The sequence below is a fragment of the Hordeum vulgare genome, chromosome 3H, assembly GCF_904849725.1.
Source record: "Hordeum vulgare subsp. vulgare chromosome 3H, MorexV3_pseudomolecules_assembly, whole genome shotgun sequence".
In the NCBI taxonomy this organism is placed as follows: domain Eukaryota; kingdom Viridiplantae; phylum Streptophyta; class Magnoliopsida; order Poales; family Poaceae; genus Hordeum; species Hordeum vulgare.
This window is the reverse complement of record NC_058520.1, coordinates 476,611,522-476,624,319: the sequence shown is the minus strand read 5'-3', so window position 1 is coordinate 476,624,319 and position 12,798 is coordinate 476,611,522. Positions and strand designations below refer to the sequence as shown.

Here is a 12,798-nt window from a genome sequence, read left to right as displayed (position 1 = left end):
GGTCCGGATTTTATTTGCATTTTTTTCTTGGAGGGAGTAGAACAATGTATCGTTGGACATTCATGTGGATCTTTTTGATTATGTATCGCAATAGTTCACATCATTTTACAATAGTTCACTTAAATCTTATGTCATTTTTTTATGGTTGCCATTTATAGTTCAGTTAAATTTTATGATAGATCTACAAGACTTTAAAAAATATCTCAAGGCGCATAAATGTTGGGCCGTCAAAACATTATGCATAAAAAATAGGGGCAGAATAGACTATTTCCATCAAATACTATTGTTTTTAAAGTTGAAGCTAGCTGAAAGCCAAACAGTATAAAACTGCTTCAAGGTGGAGCTACAACTCCTTGATGGAACTGCTCTAAAGTAAAGTTGATGGAGAGGAGTAGTCCCAAACAGGCCCTTTATAAACATTGTGACGAATTGTTTTAAAAAAGTACTCCTTTCGTTCCAAAATAAGTGTCTTAACTTTGTACTAGCTCTAGTACAAATTTATACTAAGTTTGAGACAGTTATTTTGGGACGGAGAAAGTAGTTGCATGTATTGACAAAGGCATAAATTGGAGAGGCGCCACGTTAGTGGCAGACGGACACGTTAGTGCGTTAGGGGGCATATCAGTCGGAGTTTTTTCTCGGGGTTTCTCCGACTTTTCGAAATCTTCGTTTTCCCCTTCGTCTCCTCCTTTGCTCTGCTCCCGCACCGCAATCTCCCCTCGTATATGGAATAAGAAAACCCTCCTCCGCCAGTTACCCCCCGCCCGCCCGCCGCCGCCCGGCGGCACCAATCATGCCGAACGGCTCGATAATCATCGACCGGGCGCAAATGCCCCTAGACTCCCCGCCGGCGGAGGTGGAGATCATCCCCTCCTCCTCTCCGCCTGTGGCGCCGCAGCCTCCTACGGCGATGCAGACGGACCGCGACGGCGCTTCCGACGGTGGCGAGGGGGACCCGGATGAGTTCAAGAGATTCACTGATGAAAAACTCGAGGATCAGATCAAGCACTGGAGCCGTAAACAAACTTTACCCGTACCCGACGGCGGAGAGAAGATTCGTAGGTTCCTCTCCAAGATGAAGAGAGAGCTTGATCGCCGCCGCAATGCCCGGCTGATGAAGGTAAGCAAAATGTGGGCTTTGCACAATCGCTTTGTGGGTTATTCTCGGAACTGGGTGGTTTTGCCCCAATCCGGATTCGTGCACGCGAGGGTAATCGATGGTTATGTTGAAAAGGTTAAATCGCGGGTCACCAAAGGAAGTCTTTTAGCAGTTGATCTGCGCTCTGTCTCTTTTTGACAGGAGCTTTGTTTTGTTTCAGTAATGAGATTCTATGCTGGCTAGTAGTTTAGCCTTAGGTGGTGTCTGATTTATAATGTTGGGTAGCAGCGATTCAGGTGCCCTATTGTCAGTCAAGTAATTTCCTGTCAAAGATAGCTGTTTATTCGGTCTGAGAATGATATTAGGATTGATAATTCGGGTTTGTGTTTTACTACTTGACGCTCCATTTTCAATAGCCTCATTCTCTTGATTAACTGCAGATTTGTGCTCTTCCTACTTGTATTCAGTTAAGTAAAGTATATGTTTTCTTGTTTGTGAAAGTGGGATGCTGGAAGTTCCAAGCCATGGTTGTAGACTTGTACAATTAAATTGGCACATAAGCAGCTTATGCCAAACATCTTTTTTGATGGAAAGAGAAAACGGGACCAGAGGGGGAAGGACCCATCGGCCTTTTATTATAGAAAAAGTGATAATCTCGGTTGAAATATTCACTCCCTGTGCGGGATCGAACCTGGCTGGCTTGGAACGGTTAACAGTGCCCCTACAACTGAGTTAGTGCTCAGTGCACTATGCCAAACGATGTTTGATTTGTATCTTCAATGTGTTCGAAACATCACTTCTTTGATGTTATGGGCATGTGAATGAGATATTGTGTCTTCACTGTCACGACAAGAAACATGGAATTTAATAATCTTTCTGAACAATTTTCTTTTGCTATGTTCTATGGCAGCATCATTGGGCCATCCTAATATATTCCTATTTGTGAGCATACTTTTTATCGAATGGTTTGTCAGCATATTTCATCCATGCCCTTACATAGTGATTTTCATTAATTATTGTAGGTTGACACGGGTCGGAGACAGGTGGCGCAGATACCCAGTGGGGATGATCCCTACACATTTAGTAAGCTTTATTATTTCTGTTTTGTTATTTATGAAATGCACATCGGTAGTAATGTTCGTGAAAATTGAGCGTACAACTAGGCGCTTTGAGCGCTGAGTAGAGGCCTATCCTTCGTTTTTGAGGTAAGCTGTTATGACTGGGGCTACTTATAGCCGCCGCCGGCCCAACAGTAATTAGGGGCTTAGCCCAGTTATCGTATTTTTATTTAGCTATGAGATTATATATACTCATGTAAAGACCTATTTTCGAATTAAGAAGAAGCAAACTTATTTGCTCGGCTTCTGTCGGGAAACCCTAAACCCTAGCCGCCGTTGGCGGCCTTCTCCATCTCGCGATCACGGCGCCACAACGCCGTCGCTCGCGCCCACAACCTCGCCAAACCACCAGCCACCCATATAACCTACGCCTACGCCCTGGTAGGAGGCCAGCTCCTACCAATCTGGTATCAACTGTCTCAGGTCCGATCATGGCTGCCTCTCTGCCCACCGCCTCCCAGCTGCCACCCGTCACCACCATGCCGCCGGCCCTCTCGGGGCTGCTCGCCGCCGGGCCACCAACCGCCACTGCAACCATCGTCTTCACGCCGGAAGAGATGACGGCGGTGCTTCAGGAGCTCGAGCAGGCGGTCGCGGGCATTAGCACCTTCCTCTTGGGTCCCTATGCCTCGCCGTCGCCCGACACTTTCGTCGCCATCGTGGCGTATCAGCAGCAGCAGAGGCCGCCGCCACCCGTCTCGGCCGCCCCTCCCTCCCCGGGAGTCGCGACTGCCGGCTCGGGGGCGCTACCGGGACCGGGGATCCCCACCCACCAACTCTGGTTCCCCCCATCGCCGTCGCCATTGCGTCGTGGCTCGCCGGCTCCATCAGACCGGTCTACACGACGACCCTGATTCAGCCGCACCTCTGTCGGCCGCACTGTCACACTTGGCCACGCCGTATGACGGGCCCTCAGGCACCCTCGTGCCCTACGGCGGCGGCGACGGCCCCCTCTTCCAGGGCCGGCCCCTGCTGCCAGCCTTCTCGGCCACGACCTCCTCAGCAGCCGGTGTCGAGGGCGTGCTCCTGCACGCTTTTCACGCCACGCAGCCGCCGCGTTTCTCCAAGCTCGAGTTTGTGACCTACGACGGCACCTTCGACCCTCTGAACTGGCTCAACCAATGCGAGCAGTTTTTGCGGGGGCAACGCACCCTCGCGTCGCCTCCTACCACCTGCGGGGTGCGGCTCAGACATGGTACATAGCGCCCGCTATTCGCAATCGGTTACGCCTACCTGGCTCCGTAACAAATCCGCTATCCGCTATTTAAAACCTTGATGGTACTACGCCCTCGAACAGGACGAAGGCGGCATGCCACTGTGGGAGCGATTCCGTGAGCTCTGCATGTTGCGTTTCGGGCCTTCGGTCCGCGGCAGCCGCTTGGCCGAGTTGGGACGCCTGTCGTTCCTCTCAACGGTGCAGGACTCCGCCGTCCGCTTCCAAGCCCTGGCCTGCCACGCCCCCAGCGTCTCGAGTCGCTAGCCAGTTGAGTTGTTCGTGGGTGGTCTGCCCGACCACATCTGCGTCGATGTGGAGATGTGCGGGCCCCAAGACCTCCAGACGACCATGTACTACGCTTGCGCTTTCGAGCATCGCGCGACGGCCATGCAGCACGCGTCGACATCGTGGGCCCCTCGCTAGGTGCCTCCGCCACCACCTCCCGCGCCACATCGGGCCCCGGCTGCAGCAGCACCCACTGCCGCGGTTCCGACGTGCCCGTTCCGTTGGCTCACGCTGGCCGAGCAACTCGAGCGTCGTCGCCAAGGCCTCTGCTACAACTGCGACGAGCCCTATGTCCCCGGACTCGTGTGCCCACGACTCTTCTACCTCGAGGCAGCCGACTACATCGAGGACGCCACCGTCGCCGCCGCTCCCGGTGCCGTGGCCGCCCTGCCAGGCGGGGAAGACGCCGCCGAGGTCGCTCCGGCGAATGCATTCGTGGCTCCACGCGCTCGCGGGTATCCGGACGGAGAAAACCATGTTGCTCCCGGTCACCATCAAGGGCGAGCAACTCCTGGCGCTACTCGATACCGGCTCCACCCATAATTTTCTGTCCGGGGCCACCATGCACCGTCTCGCGTTTCATCCGACTGGAGGGGAGCACCTCTGGATCACGTTGGCCAAAGGTGACCGTCTTTCCTGCCAGGGCATTGCTCGCAATGTTCCTCTTGCCATCGGTGACGAGCAGTTCTCCATCACGTGCGCCGGCCTCGACTTGGGCTGCTTTGATGTCATCCTTGGCGTCGACTTCCTGCGCACCCTGGGTCCCGTTCTCTGGGATTTCGACGCGATGACCATGGTCTTTTGGCCCGTGAACCACCACGTTCGCTGGGAGGGTGTGCGGGGCGGTTCTGCCGCGAGTCCCCAACCCCAGTTGTCGGCCACCTCTGCCGACCCGGCCCAGCCCCTACTGGACCGTCTCCTGCAGCAATACAGCGACCTCTTCGAGACCCCCAGGGACTTCCTCCAGCCCGGGCCTACAACCATCGCATCCACTTGCTACCAGGCACACCTCCCGTGGCCGTCCGTCTGTATCGCTAGCCCCAGCTGCAGAAAGATGAACTTGAGAGGCAGTGCGCGGAGATGCTTGCCCAAGGCATCATACGGCCGACCACTTCACCATTCTCGGTGCCGGTACTCCTCGTCCGTAAGGCGGATGGCACGTGGCGCTTCTGCATTGACTATCGGGCTCTCAACATCAAAACCTCCAAGGATAAATTCCCTATTCCAGTTGTTGAGGAACTACTGGACGCGCAAGACGGGGCATGCTTTTTCACCAAGCTTGACCTCTGTTTTGGCTATCATCAGGTGCGAATGCACCCAGACGACATTGCGAAGACAACTTTTTGCACCGACTAATTCATCCCCAGTGACAGCGCGCTGTTGCGGGATTGGGTCCGGTCTTGCGTAACTTGTCAATGCAACAAGACCACCACGTTGCAGCCGGCAGGACTGCTGTAACCCCTTGAGGTTCTCTCACAGGTGTGGACGGACATCTCCATGGATTTCATCATCGAGGGTCTTCCCAAAGTGGGCGGCAAGTCCGTCATTCTCACGGTGGTAGACCGTTTCTCCAAGTACGCCCACTTCGTTGCACTGGGCCATCCCTACACCGCCACATCTGTCGCACACGCCTTCTTTGACGGAATAGTCCGTCTCCAGGATTCCCTTCGTCGATCGTCTGCGACCGAGATCCAGTGTTTACCATCCACACCTGGCGTGATCTTTTCAAGATGGCGGGTGTCAAGTTGCGTCTGAGCACAGCGTTCCATCCTCAGACCGACGGCCAGTCGGAGATTGTGAACAAGGTGATCGCAATGTACTTACGTTGTGCTACAGGTGATCGCCCACGTGCCTGGGTGGACGCTCGCAACACATCCTACCACTCCGTTCGAGGTCGTTTATGGCCGTCCTCACCGCCCATGCGTCCGTTCCAGGAAGGGGTGGCTCAGACCGAGGTGGCAAGCGAGCTTCTCCGCAGCAGGGATGAGGTTCTCGCGGAGGTGCGTCAACGTCTTCTCCAAGCGCAGCAGCTGTCCACGAAGTACTATGACGCCCATCATCGCGATGCAGAGTTTGCGGTAGGCGATTGGGTGTGGCTGCGCCTTCTCCATCGCACCACTCAGTCGCTTGACCCGTGCGCCAAGCGCAAGCTCGGGCCGCGTTACACCGGGCCGTTTCCGGTGGTGGAGCGCGTCGGCAGCGTGGCCTACCGGCTACAATTGCCATTGGGCGCTCGTATCCATGATGTCTTCCATGTGGGGCTGCTCAAGCCTTTCCGCGGTGAGCCACCGGCATCTTCGCCGGTCCTTCCGCCAGCTGCCAACGGTCGCCTACTTCCAGGTCCCCAGAAGGTGTTGAGGGCTCAGCTGAGCCGTGGAGTTTGGCGACTTCTGATTCAGTGGCAAGGCCTTTCCGAGGAGGACGCCACTTGGGAGCAGCTCGAGGAGTTCCGCCAGCAGTTTCCAGACTTCTAGCTCGAGGACGAGCTGTTTGCGTAGACGGGGAGAGATGTTATGACAGGGGCTACTTATAGCCGCCGCCGGCCCAACAGTAATTAGGAGCTTAGCCCAGTTATTATTGTATTTTTATTTAGCTATGAGATTATATATACTCATCATGTAAAGACCTATTTTGGCATTAAGAAGAAGCAAACTTATTTGCTCGCCTTCTGCCTGGAAACCCTAAACCCTAGCCGCCGCCGGCGGCCTTATCCATCTCGCGATCACGGCGCCACAGCGCCGTCGCTCGTGCCCATAGCCTCGCCAAACATAATGAAATCAGTCATCAATATACCTTTGCTGAATTTAGCTGAATTTAGAACATAGCTGAATTTAGATTTGGACTTTCTAGGAAGTTAGTATAATTGATAGTTGTGGTCAACTGATTTCATTATGTTATATACTTTTAGTGCTCATTCTACCAGAATTCCTTCATAGAAATAGGAGACGGATGTTTCCTTACATGGGAGAGAGCATAGATGCTTCAGGCTCTGGACAGTCTGTTTACAAGGTCAACAAACAACATATGGATATTTTTCTTGATATAAAAAATGCACGTCCCTTTTGGACATTTTGATGGCGTAATGCACCTGATCTGTATGCATTAGGATTCATATTAGGTCTTCCTTTTCGTGGTTTTCAATGAAGGTGTTTTCATGCTGGCCAATCTAAGACCTTCCTTCTTCATACCTTCAACTGTCTGATGGGTGACGCTTATGTTTTATCAGTCATCAATATACCTTTGCCATTTCTTTTGCAGAGCAAAGTGACGAGATCAACTGCACCACAAGCTTTTATGATAAATGTCATCCACCTACAAAGAGCTATGGCAAGGTGCGCATTTTAGTGCCTTCACTCCTAGTTTTTGTATGTTACAATACTTTTGTGGTTAGTATTTAGAAATGTTTTGACAACTTTCCTGGTTATATATGTAGGGTGATGGAGCAGCATTCACTCTTGAACTAGAGTACTTTAACTTAGGCAAACGTGCTTCCCAAGTGAAAGATCGGAAAAGAGCACCGATCACAGTGAATCATCAACCAAAAAGGCGTACCGGTTGTCAAAATATTGCTGACAAGAAACATTTAGATACAATTGGTAAGAAGTTAGGTAGGAAGATCTGTACAGAAGATCAACAGAATAACTCTGTCAAGCCAAAGGGCATGTCCAGTAAACTACAAACAGAAGATCTCACTTTTGGGACCAAGAGGTATTCACTCCTAGTTGCTGATCCAATTCATCTGTTCTTTTACTTTTAGTAGTTCTATGAGCTGTGTTTTCTCTTCTTTAGCTGTTGTCTGTTTTGCTTATGCATCTGAAACTTTTCAATTTGTTCTTGCTGTACAACATTGATGCCTTGTTGTGATATTTTGATTGTGTGTGTCTCCATTTGTTCATTTTTTTTCTGTTTCCACTCTGTAGCAACAAGACACTTTTGTGTTCCATTTATAAACAAATTTCAATATAAATAATTCTGGTATTTTTTCTGATCTGGTAGACACTGATATCTTTGTTTTGTTTGTGTCTACGGAGGGCTTGTTATCATCATTAGAGACTTTAAAGGTTATATGTCTTGTTACTGTAGCAATGGCGTGCTCATTTATCTTCAATGCTATATCTTCTTCATATAGTCCATAACGTCACCATTAGCTGTTAGTGGAATTTAATGAAATAATGAAAAAGTGGTCTTATGACCTTGCATATACGACACATAGTGCCCTCATAGCCAGCTATTTGGATTAACCTAATGAAGTCACCATGTGGGAAAAATTTGCCTTATCTTTTCTAGTTTATAAGAGGAACATAGTTGCATCTGTATAGTTCTTATAAGTGATATTCGTCTTTAAAACCACCATATGTGGTATAAACCCTGGACCCTGACTGTATATTGTAGTTGTGTTGGATGGGAAGCCAAGGCTTGTAGCCATGGCGTCCCAGAGCTCGTGGGTGTTAGGGTAGGAGAACAGATTTCCTGTGGGCTTGGGCTCCTGTTGGTATGTGGTACCCCACATAACATTTTGTTTCTCTGATAAATTGTTCTGATGTGCAGGTGGGACCATTCCAAGAATCATGCCTACCAATATGGGAGGTTAAATAGACGAAACGAGAAGAAGGTGAATATGCTGACAACTGGTTCGCCTTTTTCTTTGACTGTCATGTGGTATTCTTTTTTACATTCCCTCCTTATGAAAATGAAATTTGTTATCAGAACTAAAATTGCTATATGCATCTAGCGTTGTACTTATCATGGTGTAACATTATGGGTACAAATACAAACGTTGTTTCTGTTATTTCATCCATCACATTTTCTGAATAATAAATCTATTTTTAGCATAAACAGTAGGGCTCCTACTCTGGATAATAAATCTATTGAGCTAAAACCTAGATCTGCCAAATACAAATATTGGTCATCAAATGATGGATGGTGTTTGGATTTGATTCACTGAGAAGATCATCATTGATGCTTCTATACTTCATCATTCATTGATGATTCAATACTTCATCATTAATTTCATTAATCTTAGCTGCAAATGTTTGACATGAACTAAAATTTCTACATATGTATTCCAATCATGCTCTTATCTTTGTCAGGAAGTAGTTCTCTTGGATGACGAGGATATAGAACCTTCTACATCAGTTGATGTTGAGATGGCTAATATATGGTAAATTGTTAACATAATAAGTGATAATGTTTCTTCCTGTTAACATTTCATTACTTTATATTGTAAATTAGTGACCAATTATTTTGTTCAATTAATCAAATCGGACTTCTGTAGGGACATATCACAGATCTACTATCCATCAAGGTGAGAATCATGTATTGTTAGAGGTATTGACAGAGGGATTCTCCTCCCATACTAATGTCTACTACTGTCTACAGGACTGATCCAGAAACTGTTGAGCTGACATATTCTGACATAAAATGTCTTGACCCTGAAGTTTTTTTAAAATCACCTGTCATAAACTTTTACATCCAGTAAGTAATATATTTCTTTAATGCTTGTGACCTTATTTTCCTCTTTCTTCTGTTAGTAAGTTCAACGTTCAAGTGCTCTCATGCAGCTGTTGGAAAGTCTGCATGGGTATGACTAACTGCATTTATTTATAGATGCCTTATTATTATTATTATTGTTATTATTATTATTATTATTATTATGTGTAGTTCTTACCTTAGATGCCACTTAAGGACTATCAAATGTTATGTAGAATTAGAGAAGTATGTTTTGTCATGTACTCACTCTATCACTGAGCTACTATAGGGAATAATCAGTACCAACACACTGGTTAATGAATGCCGTTGTTAAAAAACTTTTATGGTGTGTATAAACTATAAAGGACTAGGTGCAAAAGTTTATCCAGTCGAATGATCAGGAATTTTCAAAATATCTTACATTTACTGTGATAATGCTCCCTTGAAGATGGAAATGTTGGTGCTGTATTTGTTTTTCTAGTTTGGAGCGTTTAGCTGAATACACATCAGAATTCAATAATATGCTTTCTAGTTTTTAGTACATGTTGTCTGTCCGTTCTGACTATGGCAATGTCAGGTACCTAAAAAAATCCAGGCCTTGTGATGACTTGTACATCTTCAATACGTATTTCTATAGCAAACTTGAAGAAGCGTTATCCAGGACGGTATGCTCTTTGATCTTACTTTGTTGTATTTAGTTAATTATATGATGTTCAATATTACATGCCCTTCCAAATCCATGGTTTGAATTTAATTGGTACATGAGTTGTTAAGTGGAAGCTTCATTGTTTCCATACAGCGATGCACACTAACACTTGTGATTTTCTGCTGTAGTGCACTGCATTCTCTCATTGCAAAGTTAACACCCTGGTGTCATTCAATCCACATTATTATTTTTTGTACTAATTTTTCCATGTTCTATTTATTTTCCGAAGCTTCTTTTCACCTTGTTGATAAGGTTAGTAAAATATGGGGCGGAAATGTGCATGTAAATTTAATAGTTATATTTCTTTGTACTTTTTCTTGAGACAGTTATTTGAATTGCAAAGGTATATTCCCACTTTACGTTCCAGGAAATTGTACAAAACCATGGCGTTTATTTGGATGTTTAATGTGTACTCCCTCCATTCCTAAATATAAGTCTTTTTAGAGATTCCACTACAAACTACATACGGATGTATACAGACATACTTTAAAATGTAGGTTCACTCATTTTGCTCTGTATGTAGTCCGTAATAAAATCTCGTATGTAGTCCGTAATAAAATCTCTAAAAAAGACTTATACCCCCTTTGTACCAACTTTGTACTAAAGTTAGTATAAAATTGAGTCACTTATTTTGGGACGGAGGGAGTATTTAGGAACAGAGGGAGTAAATTGCTGCAATATGCATGGGTTTTCGGTTTTCAACACGATATGTTCCAGAAAGCTGGTTCATAGATGTTTATCCGGAAACTATCGTACTTCGCCATTACACTTCCATTTTGTAAATTTCCATTTGTTTATTACCTTTTGCATGTTGGGACTCTTCTTGACCCCCTCAAAGCTAACATTTGAAAGTGCTGACTGACTTGTGGATTTGTTCTAGGGTGAGTGTGACTCGCAGTTCAGCAAGTTAAGGCGATGGTGGAAAAATATTGATATTTTTAGGATACCATACCTCCTTTTGCCAATTCATGGACAGTAAGTTTCTTATTCGTTGGATGATACTGCAAGTTAAAACCGGACGTGCTTATCTGCTACTCCCAAGAATATGTGATTAGTTTGGTTGATATCTGACATGAGGGTGTGTTTGTTGGTCAACAGATAACGTTCTAGTGTATCTAGTTATCATATACTTATAAGATGGTGATTGCCTCATGTTCTGTAAATTAGGATGCATTGGAGCTTGGTCATTATCTTCATGCCTGCAAAAGAGATAAAATGCGGGCCAAGAGTGTTTCACTTGGACTCTCTAGGAATACATTGCAGTGACAAGGTTTTTGGTGTGATTGAGAGGTATGTTTCATGATACTATGTGAAAAATAGGTCTTGATCCCAACCATTTACAATCCATATGATTTATTCAGGACTGGAGGGTGCTGTAGTGCTGTGTACTGTCCCTGTAGGGGAATCTGTCATGCTGAACATGCCTTCTTTTAGTGTTCTGTCCATGCTGTTGAAATTGTATGTTTTCGCAGCTACCTCGTAGAAGAATGGCGCCATCTACAGAAGGATTCTTCTTATGATATTCCCTTTTCAGGCAAAATATGGAGAAATCTTTCAAGAAATATAAATAAGGAAAAAGTCGAGGTAAGAACCGTAGTGTTTTCAGTGATGTTCAAAGGGGCTGATATTTTTATTTATTTTTTCGGGTGCAAAAGTGGCTGATTACTTAAGAATATATGAACTTCTAATCATCGTGAATTTAATTACAATGAACTTGCTGGCTTTACAGTACCTATTCCTTCGCTGTGTTTTTTGTGCCAGTTTTCTGAAGCTACCCTTTGTTCACTTGCAAGGTTCCACAGCAGCAAAACGACTTTGACTGTGGTGTCTTTATGCTTTACTACATCGACAAGTTTATTCAAGAGGAACCAGATAGTTCGACAGGAGTGCGGCCTTTCAAGGTGTATATTTAACTGCTTCATTATTTTTATCCAGTATAAAAATCAGGAGTCTTGACTTTTGTGCTCTTGCTGGTTTTTAGTTTGGACGCAAGTGGTTCAGCCCTGAAGAAGCTTCGGCGCTGCGGAAGCGAATACGAGTTCTCCTGTTTGAGATATTTCAGAATGCTCCACGGAATGATCGAAATTTAGAGTCACATGACGATGATCACTCGGAAGATGAAGAAGATAAGGTTAGGGATACAATCATGATCGTTTGAATGTAACGGTGAATGAATGAAGTCAAGCAATGGAAAGATCACGGTGCAGTTTTGCATCAGAACACTGTCTCTGATGGCTGTAGATGCGCTAAGGGTCCCAATTTTGTGTATATGCTGTTTTGTGGACAAAGTTTGAAAGCTATAACGATGCAGCAAAGCTGACCGATATATCTTATATTTTCGGTATGCACAAAATGATTCTTGTTGCACTCTTTTTGACTTGCCCGTGGAAATTACTCTCTTTGTTTCAAAATACTCCCTCTTTAATATAAGGCGCATTGGTTTTTAAAAGGTCAAACGTGTGCATGTTTGACCAAGTTTTAAGGAAAATACTACCTCCGTCCTAAAATAAGTGACTCAATTTTGTACTCCTTTTGTCTCAAAATTCTTGTCTTAAGTTTATTTAGAAATTAATGTTTCTAAATATTAAAACGTGACTAGATACATTCATATCTAGTCAAATCTAAGACAAGAATTTTGGGTCGAAGGGAGTATTAACTTTAGTAAAGTTGAGTCACTTATTTTGAGATTGAGGAGTATATCAATAGCTACAGTATCAAATTAGTTTTGTATTCTTTAGAAAATGCATTTCCATACTACATATATTTGATAGCGTAGATCTTGGTACATTTTTCTGTAGACTTGGCGAAACTTTGAACAAAACCTAAACTTTAATTAATTTGGAATGGAGCTATACATCTTGTGTTGTCTGGAAGGATGAAGAACAATGTGTAGGCACAAAATGTG

General features: G+C 45.4%; 1 protein-coding gene across 2 annotated transcripts; it reads left to right on the top strand.

Moving 5' to 3' along the window:
* Positions 1–647: 647 nt before the first annotated feature.
* LOC123444356 (ubiquitin-like-specific protease 1D) lies at positions 648–12,260 on the top strand. Of its 2 annotated transcripts, none has more exons than XM_045121047.1 (14): positions 648–1,120; positions 2,122–2,182; positions 6,977–7,050; positions 7,152–7,426; positions 8,267–8,330; positions 8,809–8,879; positions 8,994–9,023; positions 9,098–9,193; positions 9,765–9,852; positions 10,774–10,868; positions 11,061–11,183; positions 11,366–11,477; positions 11,655–11,794; positions 11,875–12,260. In XM_045121047.1, the coding sequence occupies exons 1-14, from the start codon at positions 794–796 to the stop codon at positions 11,981–11,983; spliced, it is 1,665 nt and encodes a 554-aa protein (XP_044976982.1). In that variant the 5' UTR covers positions 648–793; the 3' UTR covers positions 11,984–12,260. The 2 variants fall into 2 exon arrangements, with proteins under 2 accessions (XP_044976982.1, XP_044976981.1); XM_045121046.1 differs by having other exon boundaries at positions 650–1,120; positions 11,687–11,794.
* The last annotated feature ends 538 nt before the right edge of the window (positions 12,261–12,798 follow it).

Coding starts and splice junctions, on each gene's coding strand:
- LOC123444356 (XM_045121046.1), top strand. CDS start 794: ATGCCGAACGGCTCGATAATCATCGACCGGGCGCAAATGCCCCTAGAC. Junction 7,427..8,266: donor CTCACTTTTGGGACCAAGAG/GTATTCACTCCT, acceptor TCTGATGTGCAG/GTGGGACCATTCCAAGAATC. Junction 11,478..11,686: donor TAAATAAGGAAAAAGTCGAG/GTAAGAACCGTA, acceptor TTCACTTGCAAG/GTTCCACAGCAGCAAAACGA.